Source organism: Hesperophylax consimilis, chromosome 16 (genome assembly GCF_061612785.1).
Source record: "Hesperophylax consimilis isolate HC1 chromosome 16, BYU_Hcon_1.0, whole genome shotgun sequence".
Classification (NCBI taxonomy): domain Eukaryota; kingdom Metazoa; phylum Arthropoda; class Insecta; order Trichoptera; family Limnephilidae; genus Hesperophylax; species Hesperophylax consimilis.
In genome coordinates this window covers 28,595,746-28,618,056 of record NC_142851.1, presented here as the reverse complement: position 1 = coordinate 28,618,056, position 22,311 = coordinate 28,595,746, and the positions used below count along the sequence as shown (strand labels likewise).

General features: G+C 33.3%; 1 protein-coding gene across 1 annotated transcript; it reads left to right on the top strand.

The window, feature by feature from the left end:
* The first annotated feature begins 17,687 nt into the window (after positions 1 to 17,687).
* Positions 17,688 to 22,245, top strand: mRpL37 (mitochondrial ribosomal protein L37). The gene is made up of 5 exons (XM_089640724.1): positions 17,688 to 18,000; positions 19,564 to 19,911; positions 20,137 to 20,426; positions 20,857 to 21,026; positions 21,648 to 22,245. The coding sequence occupies exons 1-5, from the start codon at positions 17,828 to 17,830 to the stop codon at positions 21,897 to 21,899; spliced, it is 1,233 nt and encodes a 410-aa protein (XP_089496850.1). The 5' UTR covers positions 17,688 to 17,827; the 3' UTR covers positions 21,900 to 22,245.
* Positions 22,246 to 22,311: the final 66 nt, after the last annotated feature.

The following is a 22,311-nucleotide window of genomic DNA, read 5'->3' as shown; positions in this document are numbered from 1 at the left end:
CGAAAGTCTAATACGTAGGAAGTTATGCAGGCAAAAATGTAAAAATCTAAAGCCACTTATGTCTGGCATCATAAATGGGGGGAAGCGGGAGAGAATAAAACGGGAGGGCGTCGCGACGTCATCCCGTTTCCATGGAAACAGGATTACCAACTTTTGAGATAAAAATCTTGCTTCTCGAAATTGATTCCTTCTTGAATCTAGTAGGAGCTGAAAAACCAATCTTGTTAGAATTATTATTTTGGTGGAGTCATTATTTCTTTATAAAATCCTCGCGTAATGGACGGTTTGCGTTGTACTTAAACATATTTTAATGTTTTAAAATTTATTTTATAAAACGGCTATTATTATTAGAGAGAAAAATAATAATTGGTTCCTAGGTACTTAATAATATTCGCACTGTGAGATATTTAGCATCTTAGCTGAAAAGCAGACAATCTGTATGCTGAAGCAGCAAACCTCTAGAATGAGCGCTGGCGTAGTGAGATTTGCAACGCTTTTTAAACCTAAAATTATCATGTGTGCAATTATTTTCAGATTGAACTATAACTATAAAACTTTGAAATGTCAAGATCACTGTTAAAAATAAGACAAGACGCCATTTTGTTTAGAGTAGTCCCAACTAGTAATTACTCTCAACCGTTTGAAACCAGTGAGACTATGTCATCCCCAATTGGAGTATGTGAGGCTGAAGGTAGTGGTAAAGTGAAGGATATCGGAAAAGGAAGGTGGGGTATTTAACCTGGGTATTCAACAAACACGGCTAAATTCTTTTCAAGCAAAGTTTAAATTCAAACTGTGGTCTTTCACCAGGGCAATACTGATAGTATACTGCAGTGTAATAGTTTTTCTAGTCTATAGTTAATAATATGATCACTATAGACATATATTGTCTAGTATGAGGTTCTCTTGAGGAGATTTTTCACAAAAAATGGCGCTATGCAAATCATCCATTTGTTTTTATTATTAATATGCCGCAAGTATACTAGGTATATATTGTTTTAATGAATTAATTGTGAAAAAACACAAATTAATTCAATAAAATTTTCTTGCGCACACCGGGATTTAAAGCAGCTACCTCTGGATTCACAGTCAAGAGCCTTACCTCTCGACCACGGAGGCTATCGTTCTGTGGATTTATTACTAGGTATAATACAGACGAACCTACACAGGTATTACCTGCTATTATACGTGTACATGTTTTTAAACTATCGTTATTGTGGTTACGAATATTCTTAAATTAATAGGCATGATTGAAACATAACTACTTTGACAAAAAAAACGCCGTATTTATTACCTTCTTGTTCTTATTACAAATTCAGTTTGCAATCGACCGATATCATCCTGTTATTATTAGTGCCAAGAGGGGTCAGAGATTGGTTTGAATGTTAGAAGAAGTCGGCGACGCCCGAGGAATACTTAAGCCCCCCGCATACCTAATTTCTACCGATTTATAACAAGTTTCTCGTCAACACTTTTCGTCTTACTAGATAATAGATTATAATAGATAATAGATTTTACCAACAGGTTACTAATACGCAGCACTTGCATACTGCGAATAACATTGTATGCATGGACATTTTGAGGTCTTGTTTTGAAATTTTAAATGTAGACTCGTTATATCAAAAAAATTAGCGTCCTTGCGAGAGCTCTGAAGGGGTACCATCAGTACCTAAAACAGGGCGGGGAAGTGGTGGGCCTCCTCCAGATAATACGGTGGCATAAGAATAGGTTAGTAGAAAACTTTACACATAATCACACGCATGCGTACTGCGTATACCGGCCGCAATACCGCAGTATTAGTGGCTGACGAATTTTTAAAACGCCCGACCCAGGATTAGGGATGTATTACTGTCATTATTACTGTGTATCGCGGACTTTGTTTGATTTGACAAATATCGATCGGTCGCTCAATGAAAATGCAAAAAAGTAGCAATACCCATTGGCAGCACATCAGAGGAATATTGTAAATCGAAATATCGATTTGCCAAAGTAAATGCGAAAAACAATGCTGAGCAGACCGTGTCCATGACATCGCAAATGTCATCTGAAGAAACATGAAGTGAGCAACTAAACGCGAAATGCAAAAAATTACCGTGTTTTTGAGGATTGGAACAAAGTGGTGCCAGTTTAAAAAAATAATTAGAATATTTTAACCTGAACAATATGCAGCCCTCCTCACCGTATAGCTATACCCGCGCTGAGAGGAGGGAATACTATAGCTATACCAGCAGGGAATCTTTATAAGTGAAAGTAATGCAAAATAATGTGTTTTTGGTATGAAAATTTGGTCGCCTAGAAATGTATCAGATGCTTTAATTAAATACTGAGAGTAGAATACATCTTGGCCTTTGAAATAATCGAGTATTTTTTAGAAAATCTTTTTATAAGACCAGAAAAAAATAATGTATAAGGTCTATGAAAACTGCTTTAAAGTTTAAAATCTCCTACTTACGAACCCATTTTCGTTTATGATTTTATTGTATAATGTGACAAATTAAGTTATTTATAAAATGATCAAAAAAAAAATTATGCCTGAACATCCACAAAATAAAATAAAAGGCACTTTTTGGCCATGTTTTTTTCTTGCATAAATCAAAACAGGCGGATGGTGTGAAGCGGGAATTTAAACCTTATCGCCATCTACGTAAGGGTTGTTATTTATAGCGGTTCAATTTAAAATATTACACGACATAGTGCATCGCCTTAAGTTTTTAAGTTCCGAAAAAAATATATGTTACTTTTGAAGATAATATCTATACATTTGTTTTTTCGAAACGTTAATTTTGTATAAACTTGTATTATATATTTACCCTACTTTAATAAAAAAATTGCATATTTGGATATAAAAATGTGTTAACAATATAGGTACTAAATTATGTATTTTTTTATGTACCACACGAAACTTCATCTTAAATTAAAGCAATTTACGATCACCGTATACCTGCTTTGCTATCGATTCGGTTGCTAGTTAAATTGCTGGATTTAGTGTAAAAAATATTTAATGTTTAAGCATTTTAAAAGCTTTAGCGTAAAACAATAATCATTACTTATGCACTATTCAAAATAATAATGTGCATCGTTAAACATAGCGGTATTTTCCAGTTCAATTTAACAACCGCTAGTATGATTGATTGGCAATAAATGTAATATATTAGCAATTAATTGCAACTATATTTGACAGATGGTTGGTGAAACTGGATATATCTACATCAATTGTTTACACTGATCACCGATTGAACGTTCAATCGTCCAATGATGGTCCAATGCCAATATCAGCAATGGTCTAAAACGTTTCATTAAATTAATACTATTGTTGCTGCCAATCAAAATAAATCAGAGACGAACTGGCCTATTAATGGGCATATATTATTATATTTATTATTTGGCCTATTATTATTATATTATGGGCATTATAAAATTTAGGTTGGATTGGTTTGGGTCTCTACAAAACGTATTTCTTTCGTCACTGAGCATAATTTATGGGGAAAATCACAAAGTTTATGGGGAAAGTCACATTTCCATGAATTATTTACTTTGTTTTGGCGAATCTTACAATTACATTAAATCAAATACGTGGTAGTGAAATATAATTCATATTATCTGTTCATTTTATAATGACTGCCATCCGGCACAATTTTTCACTCCACAACTTTAATATATTTCTGCTAAGCTTACTTTTTAGAGCACCTCAAGATCTACACGACGACGCACGAATAATTCATATGACCGTTTCCGTTGAGTGAATTTCGAGGCTCTTATTTGACATCCTCCCCGCTCGATGACAAACTCAAGAATTCCAAAAAAATACACACGGAAAAGCTGTGTTTGTTATAGCGATATTTAAATGGAAGGTGCTCATAAGAACCAGCTTCAATCATCTCTTAGATACGGGTAAACTGTATCAAGTCACGCCAAATGCGTACCCAACATGTACACGTTTGACAATTTTTCTCATAGGAGAACCGGTCATTTTCAAGAGAAAAATAACTATTGCCAATTTATTCAGTATCTCTTCAAATTATGGGAAATTCCGGTTAATAACGGGATTGAGGGACTTACGAAAGAATTAACGGGTTTCAGGGTAAACTTTTAATATTATCACGATGCGGAATGCATGTTCATGAAAATCCGAATATTTTTGCAATAAAACGAAAATTCTTTGTATTGACATGATTCATGATATATTATCAAAAGAAATCGATAAAACATTCGCAATTAATTGACATAAAAACATTGTTGGTTTATTAACTAGGAATGTTATAATCGATTTTCTCCTTGTAAGAATAAAATTACAGGATAGACTTCATGTTTCCCTGTATTTTGTGAAACTACAATAATTTCATAAATAGTCATTTTATCAGAGATGTGAAATTGGTTCGTTGAAGGATAATACTATCTTTATCTATGTAAATAATATAACAATCATAGACATATGAATATTAGTAGACCTGCCCTAAGTGATTAAAAGCGTATTATCCCCACTCCCCATACCGGTTCCATTGGAGCCGGCTGTGCTCGCGTATCTCCTCAAGTGAAATTTGAAAACGTGACGTCATCATTCTTGTGCGAACTATGGTCGAGGCATCATCGGTTCATTTTACGAAATAACACGGCAAAATGTTGACTTGTACTATGAAAACTTGTAAAAATAGATGTGAAAAAGAGAATAAACCCAATTGTCGTATTACATTCCATATATAAGCATTATTTTACTTTATTTTAAGCATATTCACATCGTATAATATGAATCAGTTGTTACTATCACATCGAGAAACGTCTGGACGCGAAACACAAAGCTGGTTGGTTGCTGGGAAGTAAATTATGAACATTTATAAAAGTGTCTTAACTAAATACTTAAACGAAATATTCGACTCTGAAAATAGAACCGAATTTTTTTGCCGAATTTGGACTTCACAAATTTGTTCATAACGTGGCGAGTAATTTGCGCTCCCATGTAAAAATGTCTATTCATTCAAAAACAGATTTTACTTTTAAGAACTAAATGGTGATATTATAATGCGAGATGCCTATATACTGTCAGATTGATTTATTGACGAATCACAGTCAGCTTCACTCCCTTCGTTCTTCAACAGTTGATTTTACCCCTCGCCATTATCTTCTCGTCTATTAATTCCTACGTCTGTGATAACAATAATATTTGTTTGTTCAAAATCTTAAATCTCCGAAAGTTCTTCACGGATTGCTTTGAAATTTTGACACATCGTCGCATTCTATTGTTTTTTTTTTCTATCTGCACTGACAGACTGAGGCGGGGTACAACTAGTTATAATAATAATTTATATATGTTTTTATTCCAGCAGAACTTCCAATTAATAATAAATTACAAGAAGATAAACTTAAAAATTATAGTGTAGGGACACATTTTATAAAATTATTTATTAACAAAAAAATAACAGGAATGTAAACATAGATACATTCAAGGTTATATTAGATATATAAGAATAGTAAATGATAAAATATATAACAGCACAGTAATAACGAGGTAATAATAGTGGGTATATTTAAAGTGGACATAACCTGCCTCACTAGGCGAACCTGTATTGAGGTATAATTTTGATAAAAATAAATTAATTTTAGTCTAATTCCAGTCCGTCCCTGCAGAACGATTTTTCAATTAAAAGTTAAATAAGTTTTACTGCCCATGTATAACTTTGCCTGTGGTTATTATGAATCAAATGGCTTTGTTGACAATTTCGTTGTCTCAACAATTTACCGAGTCGAGAGTTAACTACCAAAATCTGCTTAGGATTAAATAGCAATTCCAATTTCTAATTAGGTACCTACCTAACTAGAAATCCATTGAAACTTTCAATCATCAGATTTGTTGTCACTGAAAATATATGATCTAGTAGGTACCTACCTTCCCAGTTTTCACAAAGACGAAATTACTCCATTTCATTTTCTATGTTCAATAAATGCGTCAGAAAACCTATCACAAAAGTAGGCACAATGTCAGAAAAGAGATTGCAACTTTTTTTATAGAATGGGTAGTGTAGGAATTGGAATTACATTATATTTTTTGCAGGCAAAGTTATTTAATAATACACTGAAGCACTTTTAACTGAACTTGATTACTAGTCTGAGATATCTCCACGGCAATATAATTCCTCCACGAACCAATAATGACCATTTCGACAAGCAATAATTACAGTTCATTATAGAAAGCAGTGCGCTTTGATGCAATTATTATGAGGTATTTACTGTACTGACATTACGGCTTGCTGCCATGTTACTTTTATTGTAATAATAATTGAAGGACGTCCATTAACATTAAAGTGGCCTAGTTCCTCATTTAGGTTACGGCGGGCATAACGAGATTTTTAACTGGCCATTTTATTAGAATTTTTGAATATGCAATACTTATTTTAAAGAGAATAATTCTTGATGGGTATCTAATTATTCTAATTTTATCTTGTTCTCAAGTGGTAATTGTTCTAATTCTATCAATTCTTGGTGGATATTTTTTTTAAATTTATGTATTGCAAAATAACATAACATTTCAAATTGTAACAGTATGCAATATAATTTTTTTCCTAATTTTCCTTTAGGGGTTAGCTCATGTTTATGGGTATTTACATTAAAAAAAGAAAAAATGCTTAAAATATGATGTGTAAACAATATTCAAAAACTTATTAAATAACTACCAACGTAATTGAAACTACAAATTAACATAATTCAATATTCAAATTAACTACAGATGTAATTCAATATACACAATTTTAGAGAATTAGTTTTGGAAAAAATATAACAATAGCCAAAGTTTTTGTAAATTCTAGATAGTATAGATTAAGCAAACGTATATTAAGGCGATGCACTACGTCGTATAATATTTTAAATTGAGCCGCTATCAATAACAATCCTTACGTAGATGGCGATAAGGTTTAAATTCCCGCTTAACACCATCAGCCTCTTTTGATTTATGCAAGAAAAAAACATGGCCAAAAAGTGCCTTTGATTTTATTTTGTGGATGTTTAGGCATAAATATTTAATTTTTTTCCGATCATTTTATAAATAACTTAATTTGCCACATTATACAATAAAATCATAACCGAAAATGGGTTCGTAAGTAGGAGATTTTTAACTTTAAAGCAGTTTTCATAGGCATATACATTATTTTTTTTTGGGCTTATAAAAAGACTTATCTAAAAAATACTCGATTATTTTAAAGGCCAAGATGTATTCTATTCGCAGTATTTATTTAAAGCATCTGAAACATTTCTAGGTGACCAAATTTTCAAACCAAACACCCATGATTTTGCATTACTACGTATGGCATCGCCTATGTACAATATCCTATGCAATATATGCCAAGGGTACAATATATCATTATCCAATTTCAGGGAGTTAATTTGTTTTTTGAATTTTTCATATTTAAAAGTTTCGGTCACATTAATTTTGTTTTTGGACAATAATAAATTGTACCATCTCACACCTAAATACAAGTAGTATGTGCTGAGTCGTGGTCGTTCTTAGCTTGGGATTGCTATTAAACCATTTGTTTTGAATCTTTTCCTTATGCTATCTAAGGGGTGAAATTTATTGTTGAAATATTATTAATAAATTTGATTTGCGTTTCTTTGGTACAATTCTGTGATAGTTGGTACATGAAATTCCCGAAATATCTCTAAAGTTTGGTTTCCTAGGGATAACTTTAATAATTATTTTTTTAATTGTTATTATGGACTGTAAGGTAACTTTAAGGGCCCCACACCACCAAATGATGTCATACTGCAATAGGAACTGGATTAATGTATAATATACAACTTTGATAGTTTTCATGGTTAACATGTTACGTATGTTATAGGCTGTTACAATGCCGGCCGCGAGCCAAACGGCACCTGGCGCGAGTAAAATTTTGGTGTTCCTTGTCAAAAGCAGGAGACGCTAGGTAAGGTAGATGATGATTTGTATTTTTGTATATCGCTGTTTATATGAAAAATAATCTCAAGGGTATTATCCACTTAGGTATTATCCATCGCCTTGGCAATTCGGCGCCCGGCGCGGATTGCTCCGATTGTGCCCGTAAAGGGCCAGCCCTGGTTATACATAGAAGACAGATAAGTTTTCTTATTCTTTCTACTGTGAGATTTTTATGGTCTTTCCATTCAACATTTTTATCTGTTAAGATTCTAAGATTTTAACATTAGATTTATGATTTAGTTTACCGGAGTCTGTATTACCTATTTTAATGTCATTTATACAATTTTTGAATGAATGGTCATATAAATTATTTTTTTGGTTCGTCTTCTTGTAGAGAGAAGGGAATATAACATTTTTTCGAAGAAAATTTCTTCTGAAACCTTATCACTTTGTGATGGCATTATTTATTTTATTAAAACACAAATAACTTTCTTTAGATCACTTTATTATATACCACCTCTACATGTTTCATGAACGAAGTTCACCTCATCAGGAGTAGGTAAGAGTAGTGTATACTTACTCCTGATGGGGTGAACTTCGTCAGGAGTAGGTAAGAGTAGTGTATACTTACTCCTGATGAGGTGAACTTCGTCAGGAGTAGGTAAGAGTAATGTATACTTACTCCTGATGAGGTGAACTTCGTTCATGAAACATTCAGAGGTTGTATATAATTAAGAGATATAAACAAAGTTATTTGTGTTTTATTGGAATATAATAAGTTTTTTCTGTGTTGAGTGATAATAGATTGCTATCGAACCATTTTTTAATAATCTTCAAGTCTTGATTGGCTGAATTGGTAATCTCGGTCCAAGTATTGTTTTCGATAGTGATTGCAGTGACGTCAGCAAACTATATGAGTTTACCATGAAGTGATAATTTAAACATTTGATTAACGTTAGTTATAAATAAAATTGGTCCAATGACAGTCCATAGATAGATGGGTTAATGAAAATGAATCACACCACATTCCTCAAAAATTCCTCCAAGGATCACGCAGAATTTAACAACGAACCATGAATTCCTGTAACATATTTGGAGTAAAAAAGAGTAGTTGTCAATTTGCTGTATGACGAAAAGTTTTTTTGAAAACAAAAAATTTATATTTTTTTCATCAAACTTTGGGTGTAGCTTATCGGGTCGCGCCTTTATTAATGTGATCAGTGGTTCGACGTGTGATCATAGGATATCAAAATTGTCTACATTTTTTACTCCAAATATGGTCAGGAGCAGAGATTTGCAAAATGGGTACCCAAAACCATTTGAAATGCAAAATGGAAATGGGTCAAAACTTTTCCATTTGAAAATGCAAAATGCAAAATGGTTTTTAGAAAAGCATTTCAAATGCAAAATGCAAAATACCTATTTTCAAAATGCATTGAAAATGCAAAATGGTTTCTCAGGTCAAACAATTAAAATAATTATAGAATTTTTAAACAATTTTGTCATTTAATAATGGACATCAATGTAGAACAAACATATTACATGATGGTAAATCCAAAAACACCACGACAGATTATGAAACCACAAAAAATTTGCGCGGGACTAATGTTGCCAACGTAAAAACATAGAAACTGTTATCTAAAATTTAATATTACAGCGTCATGGCTCCATGTTCAGTACTTGAATCAGTATTTTTGTAATAGTATCACTCAATTGCCAGGGCTCCTACCAGGGAGCAACTTGACAAATATAAATTATCTCTCATAGCGAGGTTGAGGACCGACTGATATTTGGGGCTTATGAATATAAGATGAGTGGAGATAGTAGGAAGAATCGAAGAATGTTGCAAAAAAGCATTTAAAATGATATGTGATAATGAAAGGAAACTTTCACAAAGCGTCCTAAACTTTAAACGAGCCGACTTCAACTCAATTAACTCCCATTTCTCAAATACAGACTGGTCTTTTTTATCCGATGAAAGCGTTGATGAATCGTTAGATAAACTTTATTTATATTTTTCTAATACTATTGAATCCTATGTACCTTTTTACACACCAAGAAGCTATACCTACCCGGTTTGGTTTTCATCAGAGCTTACAGCCTCTCTTCACCAAAAAAGAGTCAACACTAAAAATTCAAACAAAGTAAATCCATAAATGATTATATAATCTTTAGCGAAACTAGGAAAAAATGTAAAGATCTTTCCAAACAATGTTACAAAATGTACATAACCTCTGTCGAGGACACTGTCTTTAAATCCAAAAACCTTTGGAAATTTCTTAAAAAAATGAACAATGAAAACACAGACTACCTGCCAATAATGCATATGAATGGAATCAGTGCAAACAATACACAGGATATTGTAAACCTTTTTTCGGACTTCTTCAAAAATGTATATGATGAAGACACTCCAGATGATAAAATACCCGAATACAAATTTAATATGACCACAAACTTAACAAACTGCCAAATCACACAAAAGTGTTGCGAACAAAAATTACTTTCCTTAGACACTGACAAATCCGCTGGCCCAGACAACATTCCACCAATATTCCTCAAAACATGCTCTAATACATTATCTAAACCACTTACATTACTATTTAACCGTCTCTTGTCCCTTGGACATTTTCCAGACCGCTGAAAATCTAGCTTCATTACACCGATCTACAAAAAAGGAGACGATACTGACATAGCTAATTATCGCCCCATTTGTATACAGTCAGTACTGCCAAAGCTTTTTGAATCATTGGTCCTTGATGAAATCTATCCCAAATTAATAAAATTAATTAATCAAAAACAGCACGGTTTTATCAAAGGAAGATCCACCGCAACTAACTTAACGGTATTTCAAAACTTCACTATACAATCATTTGCAGAAAATAAACAAGTCGACTGTATATATACAGACTTTTCGAAGGCATTCGACAAAGTATCCCATAAACTACTAATCCAAAAACTATTTGCTCTAGGAATAAGGGATAACATGCTAAAATGGTTTAGTAGCTATTTGTCAAATCGTAAACTGTTCGTTAAAATAAAATCTTGGATGTCGAAAGCTTTCCGGGCTACCAGTGGCCTACCGCAAGGTAGTCACCTTGGCCCGGTTTTGTTCCTCATTTTCATCAACGATATAACCAATTGCTTCAACGATGTCGAGGTATTGCTCTTTGCAGATGACGTCAAACTATACAAGAAAATAACTGATATAAATCATTGCCATATACTACAGTCAAATATTAGTAAGTTTAGAGATTGGTGCGTTCAAAATAATTTATTTTTAAATGTAGTAAAGTGCAAAACCTTGACTTTCTTCAGAAACAAAAATCCTGTTTTATTCGAATATTCCATCCATAACATAGCTTTAGAAAGAGTCACGGAAATGAGAGATCTTGAAATTATTTTGGACGAAAAACTAAGTTTCACCAATCATATCCATCAAATTGTGAACAAAGGTATGAAAACACTAGGCTTCGTATTAAGAACAACTAAAAACTTTAATTCTTTGCAAGACATTAAACTATTATACGTATCTCTAGTAAGAAGTCTAATTGAATATAACTCAGTAGTTTGGTCTCCATCTTATACAATTCACATTAACAACATTGAGCGAATACAAAAAAAATTTCTACGTTTTATAAATTTTAAATTAAATATCCCTGTCGAAGACTTAAAATACAATTTCTTATTAAATACTCTAAAAATACATACATTAGAAGATAGACGTAAAATAAACGATTTAACGTTCTTATTCAAAATACTTAACTCTAAATTCGACTGTTGTGAACTCCTGCAACTTATAAACATACATACACCCACAGTAACAACACGACAAAATACAATATTCTACAGCAGCACACATAAGCGTAACTACATTGCCCACTCTCCGATACAACGACTTCACACCATGGGAAATCATTACTTGGGTGATATTGACATATTCAATACCAACTTGGCAAGTTTTGTGGATCATTTAAAACATTTATTTTAACAATACTCCTAAACACATCATGTAAACCAACAAATAGCTGTAATTTTCTGTTTTTGTTTCTTGTGTTTGTATAACTTGTTACATAGCTTTTATCAAATGTAATTTTATTCTTATTTTTTATGTTTGAAAGTATTTGTCAAATTAAAATTATACTACCAACCATGTAAAAGCCCTCTGAGCGTTAAATAAATAAAAAAATAAAAAATAAATAAAAATGGAAAATGCATTGAGAAAAGCATTTAAAATGCAAAATGGTTTTTAGAAAAGTATTTAAAATGCAAAATGGAAAATACCCATTTTGCATTTTGCATTTCCATTTGAAATGGATTTATTTGAAATAAAACACATCTCTGGTCAGGAGTACATGCTGTTATTTAACTCACTACCAATAATATTAAAAATATACCTCTATGATTATTTTTTTTCCATTATTTCTGGCTTTCACCCTTCAAGGGTGTTCTTGGCCATCATTTAAAATTATTGAGAAATGAAAGGTGAATTTAAATATTAATTTTATTTAAATTGGCAAATTTCAAAATTATAATGAAAATTGGAATCGTGTTCAGACTTAGAAGAGATGAGATGTTGAATGGAGGGGAGGCAATTTTAGATAAGGCTTGATAGAAGAGAGGATATTTGTTAAGAGAGGGACAACCAAAAAATATGTGATCTAAAGTTCCCACTTCTACATTATGATTATTAATAATATTAAATTTCTGTTGAAAAAATGGAATTTGAAAGAAAGGCATTGTTAATGTGTATGGTACTCGTAAATCGAACGATGTTTGAATGCGAAAACGAAATGTATGAAGTAGGTGATGATGGAAGGCGATGCACTACGTCGTGTAATATTTTAAATTGAGCCGCTATCAATAACAACCCTTACGTAGATGGCGGTAAGGTTTAAATTCCCGCTTAACACCATCTATCTGTTTTGATTTATGCAAGAAAAAAACATGGCCAAAAAGTGCCTTTTATTTTATTTTGTGGATGTTCAGACATAAATATTTTTTTTTCGATCATTTTATAGATAACTTAATTTGTCACATTATACAATAACATCATAACCGAAAATAGGTTCGTAAGTAGAAGATTTTGAACTTTAAAGCAGTTTTCATAGGCCATATACATTATTTTTTTCTGGGCTAATAAAAAGACTTATCTAAAAATACTCGATTATTTCAAAGGCCAAGATGTATTCTTCTTGCAGTATTTAATTAAGGCATCTGAAACATTTCTAGGCGACCAAATTTTCAAACTAAAAACACATGATTTTGCATTACTACGTATGGCATCGCCTTAAGTTTAAATTTCGACGGCCTCATCGACGGACGTGTGTTTTTATATACCTATATTATATAGATGTCATCTGCGACAGGTAAAACATGTTTTTTTTAAATAACGCCATATCTTTGAGAAACATGCTGTATGAAAAACAGCGCCATCTGTTAGACGTAAAAGCAACACATTCTATTGTTTATCCATCTGCGCAGACAGACTGAGTACGCAGACCACAGTACGCGTAGCGGGGCACAGCTAGTTAAAAATAAACTACAAAATAGAGCACGAGACTAGCGTAAGATTCTGTATGTTCTAGGTTACAATGACTGCGACGGGACATGTTGAAAGATTGCTACATGTGAAGGAAGAAGACCCTTCACTCAGCAACCCCAAAGATGGGATAGGCCCTAAGGGAAATAATTTTCCTCAAAGCCTCCTGTGTGATGTGGAAAAAACAAAAACAAAAAAAAAACTGATGAGGTGAAGGAGACGGGGAAAAGAAAGTTAAAAAGTACCTGGCAATTCAGATCTATTATATCAACATAGCTAAGCCATTTCAAGCAATACTTTAATTCTGTTGGTGATACTGATATATTTTTCTCTGAAAAATATATCAGTAGCCTGTACCAGTAGTATATTATGTAGCCACTGAACAATTGATCAGAATTCCCTATAAGTGTGGTATTTACCGATTTGAAATTTTAACTGATTTACACCAAATTTACAAAAGACCTTTCAACTCCTAGGCCCCAAACAAGCAAATAAAAAAAAACAAATTGCATTTGAAGAAGTTAAAAAAAGTAACGAAAAATACCGACACCTGCAATTTTATTAATTCCACTCGATTCAACGATTTTCCCTTCAGTGTGTATATGGAGGTATGTGAATTAATTAAGAAAAATTAAATACCTAAAATATTCGCCAACCCCAAGCCTCGAACCGGCGAACTAATACCCTCTAACACGTAAATTATTAAATTAATATTGAATAAATTAAGAGTTAGAATTAATAAGTCATTTCATTGTCGCTACTTTCTCGTCATTTTAATAGCCGAATTAAACATCTTTCGAATATTTGGACTTCTGCTTTTAATCCCTTTCATAAAAATAACAATCATTTGTTACAGATCGACACACTTGGATGGGTTGTTTCATAGAATTTGAACAATTCAAGTTCAACGTTCATTTACGAGTTCTGTGAATGATTCAAGTTCTGTTATTCTATAATTATAGGCCAGTTACTTGACAGAACTGAAATAGTGACAGAACTTGAAAATAACTTTTACAGAACTTGAAATTTGAAGAATTGTTCAAATTCTCCTAAACAACCCATCCAATTAGTGACCACAGTGGCAGTGTGTAGATTTAGCCGGAATGAGTTATATTCATGGTAATTAATTCTCCAAGTTTGAATATTTTTTAGCCCGCCAAAACGATCGCAATCCGAGCGGTAAGAAGTGGGAGGGTGCGTGACGTCATCGGTGCGCTGAACTTCCTGTGGGTAGTGCATTTTGTAGGGAGTTTTTTTATTCTCTAGTAAGGACTTCCAGTACATTCTTTATCAATGTTTACTGTCTAACTAAATTAAGGGTATTTTTTTTGTTTGTTTTTAATATAAGAATTTCATACTGAAATTAGTTGTCAACGATAGAATTTGTGATTCTTGCCCAAAACATCGCCAGAAAAGCCGTTCACTGAAGTCTACACGGTATAATCGATGTACCTACGTAACAGCAGGGTTATTGTCATTGCTTTTACGTAAATTTTAAATGAGTTCCTATTAAATTGTCATGTAGGTGATTTTATTCGCGGTCGCGCTAGTTGTTTGAGTTACATTATATTGTGGAATTGCTTCAATTTTACTGCTTTAACATTTAAAAAAAAAATCTAAAATATCAGGAGATACTAGAATGTAAGTTGAAACGAGCGATAAAACTAAAAAGACAAACACAAGTATAGCTTTTAAATCATTTTTCAAGAACGATTTATTAATTCTGGGAGTAAAAATATAGAAATATATAAGTGTAGGGGAGACCGAGGGGAGTTGAAACAATTTTCACATTTTGTTTCATACACCAAATACTATAGACAGAAATCGTATGATATTAATACCAATCGATAGGTCATTCTTTACACTTGCGAATGACTAACATAAAGAAATTGTAAGCGTTAAATATTGTGGTTAAAAATCGACTTAACCGTAACAAGTCAACTTGTTTCAACTCCCCTCATACCGAGGTAAGATGAAACAGGGGTCGAGGAGAGTTGAAACATATGATTTTTGAGAAGTATTAAGGGCTTTAAAATAAAAATGATGATATAATTTAAAGGTATTTATTAAAATTAAACTTTTCAAGTAGGTACAAAACAAACTGACAAAAATAAAAATCTTATGAAAAAAAAACGTCAATCTGAAAAGCAGTTGTGGCAAACATAAGAAAGTTCCTCATTCCTACTAATAAAAATTAAACTTTTCAAGTACAAAACAAACAAACAGAAATAAAAATATTATGAAAATAAAAAAACGTCAGTCTGAAAAGCAGTTGTGGCAAACATAAGAAAGTTCCCCACTAGTGCAAGCTTCATGAGCCCAGTTGCTGCATTCCAGACATTGCACCCACTTTTCTTTGGCTCTGCTATTTGAATATGGCTCTAAACAACAAAGGCAAAGGGATTCTTCTTCTTCTGCATTGTCTTCGTTTCCTCTTCGTTTCTTGACAACCTTGACCTTTTTAATTTTAGTGCCTGGTTTTGATATCTCTGTTGTTTTTGTTTCTTTAAAGTTAGGTTTTTTCACCTTTTTCTTAGTCGTTCTAGCTGCTTCGATTGCAGCTGGTTCATCCTTTACGGGAGTGTCAGTTAAGACAGCGGATTTCACTTTGCGTCTGTTTGTTTGATTTCCTTTCCTTGGTGGAGCTTTTGGCAAGGGTCTAAGAGTTTCAGGTGAGAATGGAATTGCTGTCACAGTAACTGAAGTATCTCGTGATGTAGATGCTACAGGTATTATATCCTCAGTGGTTGAAGGCATCGTGAAAGTATTAAGCATTACTTCAGATATCGCCAGATCAGGTGAATTCTTATCAGAGTTTTCTGCAGACTTGGGTACGTCTTCTATTTCGTAGCTGATTTGAGGAGGAGTAGCCGGTAAATTGAAGATTTAAAAAAACGGTCTTTTCGGGATATCCAACCGTTGGAGCAGTCGCCATTTCCTTAGCTTCATAAGAAGTTTTTATTAATATACCTGTAGAGGGAAGTATGGTTCAGGTTGTAGCTCGAAGTCGCGTCACGGAGACTTTTCTGTCGCAAAGTTACTTCTTCTGCTGCGAGATCATATATTTCGAGACTCGTCATACCTCTGTCAGTCTTTCTTTTATAAAAAGTAGGCATTCTGAAAAAAAATAAGCAAATTAAATCAACACAAAAAAACATTTTATTTTGTGCCCGTAAAATAAAAACAAATAAAATTGAAAACGAGGAAAGTTGAAACAGTCTGTTTCAAATCTCCTCAGTCCGAAAAAACCTCCCATTTTTTATTTAATCCACAATCAAGAAGTAAATACACAAAAATCAATTGTACCAAACATATGTAATAAATCGTTAGTTAATGAGCTTTCGAAACACATATAACTTAAACCAAAATACAAAACCATTATCAAAATATAGGCATCGTAAAAAAACGTTAAAAACTTACTTTTGACGATTTTTGTGACACGGCACGCACAACTCCACAACCGCTCGACTATCGGCACCGAAGCGAACTGACGAGCCAGCAGGCGGAGGTAAACGGTTGAAAAGTGACGTTGCCAATTCGTCAACGGTTTTAAGTTTGGAGAAATCGGTACTGTTTCAACTCACCTTTGTTTCTTTGCTCACTTCTTCAGGGTTTTTTTGAAGAAGTGAGCGTTGCTCATGAAACATGTTGGTAATAAACAATAAAAGTGGTTAAAACGAAGTATTTTATTAATTTTTAATTAAAATGGTGCCACAAAATAAGTTTGCTGAGTTAGAAGAAGTAAATATTTATTACTGAAATTCCTTATTCGAGGAGAAAGATGTAAAAAAATGCAAAAACTTACATAAGTTTTTAAATGGCGTATCCCATTCCTTGTATCATAAAATAGCGCGAAAAAACATACGCCGTTATAACTGCATTAACAACACAAAAATAAAAGAATGGTAGTTCATTATGCACACGTTATAAATTATAAATCACTTTCCATACAAATCAGTTAAGTAAATCATACAACATGGCTGCTGCCAGGCAATTTCCCCTCACCCTAAATTTGGCTTCAATGCCATTTATACAAAATCGCACTAATGCTCTGTCCAGGACTTTTTAGGTCAATTATATATTTGTACACCATTGATTTTTTTTTTCTACCTAATTACGTAGGTACCTTATTTATATAGGTACCACTCAGGTTTTTTGGATCAACCATTTTCACGCAACAACCTGCCCCAGCTATGCCACTGTCAGATGTTATTTTGGTACGAGTGTATATCTATGATTCCCGATTTTATTTATGCCGATCTATGGCCGATCTCGCCAAACGTCAAATCGGGAAGTTTTTTTGAGGTTACGCTGTGACGGGCTGTGTGCTATTTACTAGGTTTAATATTAATGATAGCCTGCTTAATTTAAATAAACAAGTATAACAGAGCCTTGCTTGATTCAAGATGCGCCTGACAAAAGTATTATGCAAACAACACATAGGGTTTATGTTCAAAAAGCATTGGATTTATCAGGGAAAAAGGGTACCAGTAGAACATGGAGTTGATTACATTAAATCTAAAGGAATTGAAGTTCTTGATGCTAACAAATTCGTTGAAGAGAAATTTTCACCTATCAAGTAAGTTATTTTTAAGTTTTTATCGCGATATATTCTTAATTAATCGGTTTCATATTCTTTATTATATTTTATTTGTACAGTAAATATATTTTTTTGTTTTACAAATTTAAAACTTTTTTTTACTTTTTGACCGTGACCGGTTTTAGCTTATCGATGTACGATGTAAATTTTCCAAAAATTTCATGTTGTACAACAGACTGGTACTTTCAATTAACTAATTTACTAATATACAACAACTTTATATCTAACTCTCTAGCAAACATATGCCAGGTAGACTCAGTATATACTGACTTTAGCAAGGCCTTTGACAAGGTGTGCCACAAAATATTAATTAATAAATTAGTTTATGGTAATTTACTAAAATGGTTTGTTAGTTATTTGTCCGAAAGAAGTCTTAAGAATAAAAATAAATGGAGCAAATTTATACGAATTTATAGCTACAAGTGGAGTTCCGCAAGGCTGCCATGCAGGGCCCATTTTGTTTATAATATTCATAAACAATATTGTCGAGGTGTTTACTGACATAAACGTGCTACTGTTTGCCAATTTATTTATTTTAACAACACCAGGACACTAGTTAATCAAAATTCCCCGATTCCGAGACTTCTCCGTCTCGGAAATAAATATTCTGATCTGGGAGATATATTTTATTTTAAAATTAGTCAATATAATTATTTTTCTAGACACAAATAGATCTATGTAGGTACATATCTTCTACTCTTTTCTATTTTTGTTTAGAATCTTTTAAATTCAATTATCCGTATGTGGATTCTTATTTTCGGTTAAAATTATTACCTATATATATATTTTTTAATGTTTTTGTTGTTTAGTTTTTTTTTCCTTTATTGTTTTAATTTGTAAGTATTTACATTGATACAAGTAGCTTGCAAATTTATTTATTTATTTATTAACGGACATCGTCCAAATTACAAAATAATAACACAAATACAGTAAAATGAAAAATACAGGAGTAGACAAAGGTACATGAAAGCAAAGCCATAAGGCAGATATAATATAAGAAAATAAAGTGACAAGTCGAATCAAGTCAGGACTACGCCGTGGGTCAGGACCACGGGACACTTATAATATTCCGTCACTTGTTTAGCGACCGGCAAAAATCATTCAGACTCATCCCAAAAAAGTTAAGGTTTTGACTTGAGTTGACCAGTCTAAACATTCTTGACAATGGTGAATAATATCCATAATTTGTGGAATGATGGTTGAGGAAGAGCAGTTCATTATTTCTGAGTCTGTGCGAGGGGATATTGAAGGGAATGAGTTGCAGTAGAGTAGGTGAATCAATAATACCATTTATAATTTTGAAGAAGCAAATGAGGTCATTTCTTTCCCGATGGACTTCCAAAGGAGAGAGGTTTAGAGTTAGTTCAATATCATCATATGAGTATTTGCCTTTTTCTAATCCTAGCCTCCTAGCAATCCCTCTTAAGAACCAATGTTGAACAGATTCAATGCGTCGAATGTGGACAGCATAAAAAGGAGATAAAACAAAATTATTATGTAAAAGCCCACCAGGCCGTGTAATAAATAAATATTTGTTAACAGGTACAATGTAGTCGGTATGTTTGACCCCCCTGTCCTCCGAGACCACACCCACCCTGACTGGAAGGAGACTGAGTGCCACATTTACAATGAAAATAATGCCCTGCTAGAAGCATTAAAGCAAGCACAAGTCCTCACCAAGACTGTAACTATCGAAGATACCCTTCCCGAAGCAATTGAAGATGCGGCGCGGATTCCACAGCCAGATGAGGTTCACAGTCAGGTGAAGAAAGCCATCCTAATGGCAAACGTATTTGATTGTGAGCAGGTCAGACTGCCCAAAATCAAAGATCCTCTGAGGCCTGCTTACAATTTTGCAAGAACTTTGGGCATTGGTGATATTAGGAAAAAGTTAGTATAGAAAATGTTTAATAATTGAAACCTGTGTTTCCCAAAAAAATCTGTACTGCCGCTAGGTGGTACTTGAAACAAAGCACTGATAGAGGAAAATGACATAAAGTACAAATATGTATATTTTCGCTTTTCTGTTACAAAAATACTGTTATTAAAATATTGTTTCTTCATAAGATGATTTGTTTTTACCTGTTATTAATATTTATTTTAATTTGATTCCAGCATCATAACAACCAATAGACTTTTGACCATTTTGGAAAGAAATTCTGACGGCATTGCAAAGGAGAGATTTGTATCTCGAGACCCTAACATTGTGACTAGCTTCGAAAAAGATGGAGACCTTTTTCAGTTCCAGTTCAAGTCGGATGTCCTCCTCACGTCCACCAAGCCGTTAAAGCCGGCTGTACGCAACATAGAAACTTTCAATGATGCACAAATACCAGATCTGTATCCGATTCACCATTCGATATCAATTGCCAAATACCATTTCTATGAATTTGAAGACTTTTATCGTAAGTATTTTAACACTTTTCTCCACACTTGGTCTCCTGTCATTTCCTTATTCTGAAGGATGCATTGTTCGCCTCCACACTGTCCGGCTTACTAAATTTAGCCTCTCAATAACCCTTCGTCCTGCAGGCTTCTTATAGGCGCCACTTTGGTGATAGGCTGTCCCTACTGTTCTGTACAGTGAAATACTTTGCCTGCTGACCACCATTTTACTGTATGGCTCCTTAGCATTCATCTAAGTATAATGTAATCTTGTTATTACATTAACTTATCGTTAGCACCACTTTATTTTGATTGAAGCAAACTTTTTGCAGTCACAACTTTTCCAGGGTAGATAGATATATGACACTGTTGTGCCTGTAGCAGACTTGTGACATTGAAAGAAGTTATAACTTTAATGTTTTCACTAACTCAATGTTTGATATTTTACAGCCATTGAAGAAAGCATCAAGTCATACCACCCGCACACAACTTTCCTGCATTACAACAAAAGCCAAGTAAGGAATCTTCATGGATCCAAGGTATCAGAAGATCAGATATTGGGGAGAAGTCTCATTCACTCTTTCACTATTGCTTCTGCCTATGCCAAGGCTTTATACGGAGTAAGTTACTTTTTTTTTTTTTCATTACCTCACGCAGGATACCACGAGGCACATAATTTCCTCAGGGCCTATGTCATCTTTGGGGATGCTGTGTGGTGGTCTTTAATGATACAAAGTTCTGTGAAGGAAAAAATATGAGGGGTGGGTAGGAATCTAGGAATCTGTGTATCCAGGAGTGACGGAATTATGAATTTATCTCTCTGCAAGGCGATGGATCAAGAGATACCAGTTGGAGAGGTCTATAGGTCTCATCTGGCTCGCTACCCAGTTGGTGGGCAGGGGCAACCTGAACACACCTCACCCGATGAACCCGCGCTCCCCTGCTAAATCACCAAACATAGCAAACCACTTGAGGTGACTTATGGCAGAGGTGTTGGTTATCCATTAAATGGTTCCCGGGATGGCGGTCTTTTCTTTTATTATTCATTGTTACCCTCTGTAGGCTTCACCCAATTCAACGATTTTAAAGCAACCTTATACATATTATATTATATCACACAAATTTCTTACTTCTATTTTGAATTTTTAAAGAGATGTTTAAAAATTTCAACACAATAACTGCATTATCACTTGTTAAATGTCATCCTTGTATCCTAAAGATTATGATTTATCTAATTCCAGAAAGACGTCACCTTACTCCCAAAACCAGTTACAATTCAGTGCGTACAAACTGATGGGTGCAATTTCTACTTAGGAGTTTTGCAGCTGAACAATCTAGACGTGAATGGAAACGATGGAACTAAGAATGTGTGGTACAAGGCACCGATCATGAAATTATATGAGAACTCCGGATATTCCAAAGCCATACCTGTGCTGGAAGGTTACAATCCCGAAGTGTACAATTACCTACATGCAATGTACAAGAACCAATAATTCTTTACAAGAACCGATGATTTTGTATAAAAATCAATGATTCTGTATAATAACCAATGTTTCTGTAAAAGTACCAATGATTCTGTACAAAAACCAATGATTCTATGCAAAACCCAATGATTGTATATAAGAACCAATGATTCTGTACAAGAATCAATGGTTCTGTACAATAAATAATTAACATTGTACAAAAGTGGCATTTTTACAATTAAATTGTTTTTTTTTTTAAATACATAGTCTGACTCTAGTTTTAACATTGTAAGATATTGTCATAATTTTTAATGTTTTGGTATCAAATAGGCTAAATAATCTGAATCTTTGTAATACTCTACCGTGTAAAGAGTATCACTGGTTTCTATTTGAAAATAAAGCAAATGTTTTAAAGATAATTTTGTTTGTTTTTTTTTTAATC

Bases quoted from the DNA above. Each gene is read 5' to 3' on its own strand.
- mRpL37 (XM_089640724.1), top strand. From the start codon at position 17,828: ATGCGCCTGACAAAAGTATTATGCAAACAACACATAGGGTTTATGTTC. The intron at 18,001-19,563 runs GTAAGTTATTTT...ATTTGTTAACAG, and splicing joins GAGAAATTTTCACCTATCAA to GTACAATGTAGTCGGTATGT. The intron at 19,912-20,136 runs GTTAGTATAGAA...ATTTGATTCCAG, and splicing joins ATTGGTGATATTAGGAAAAA to CATCATAACAACCAATAGAC.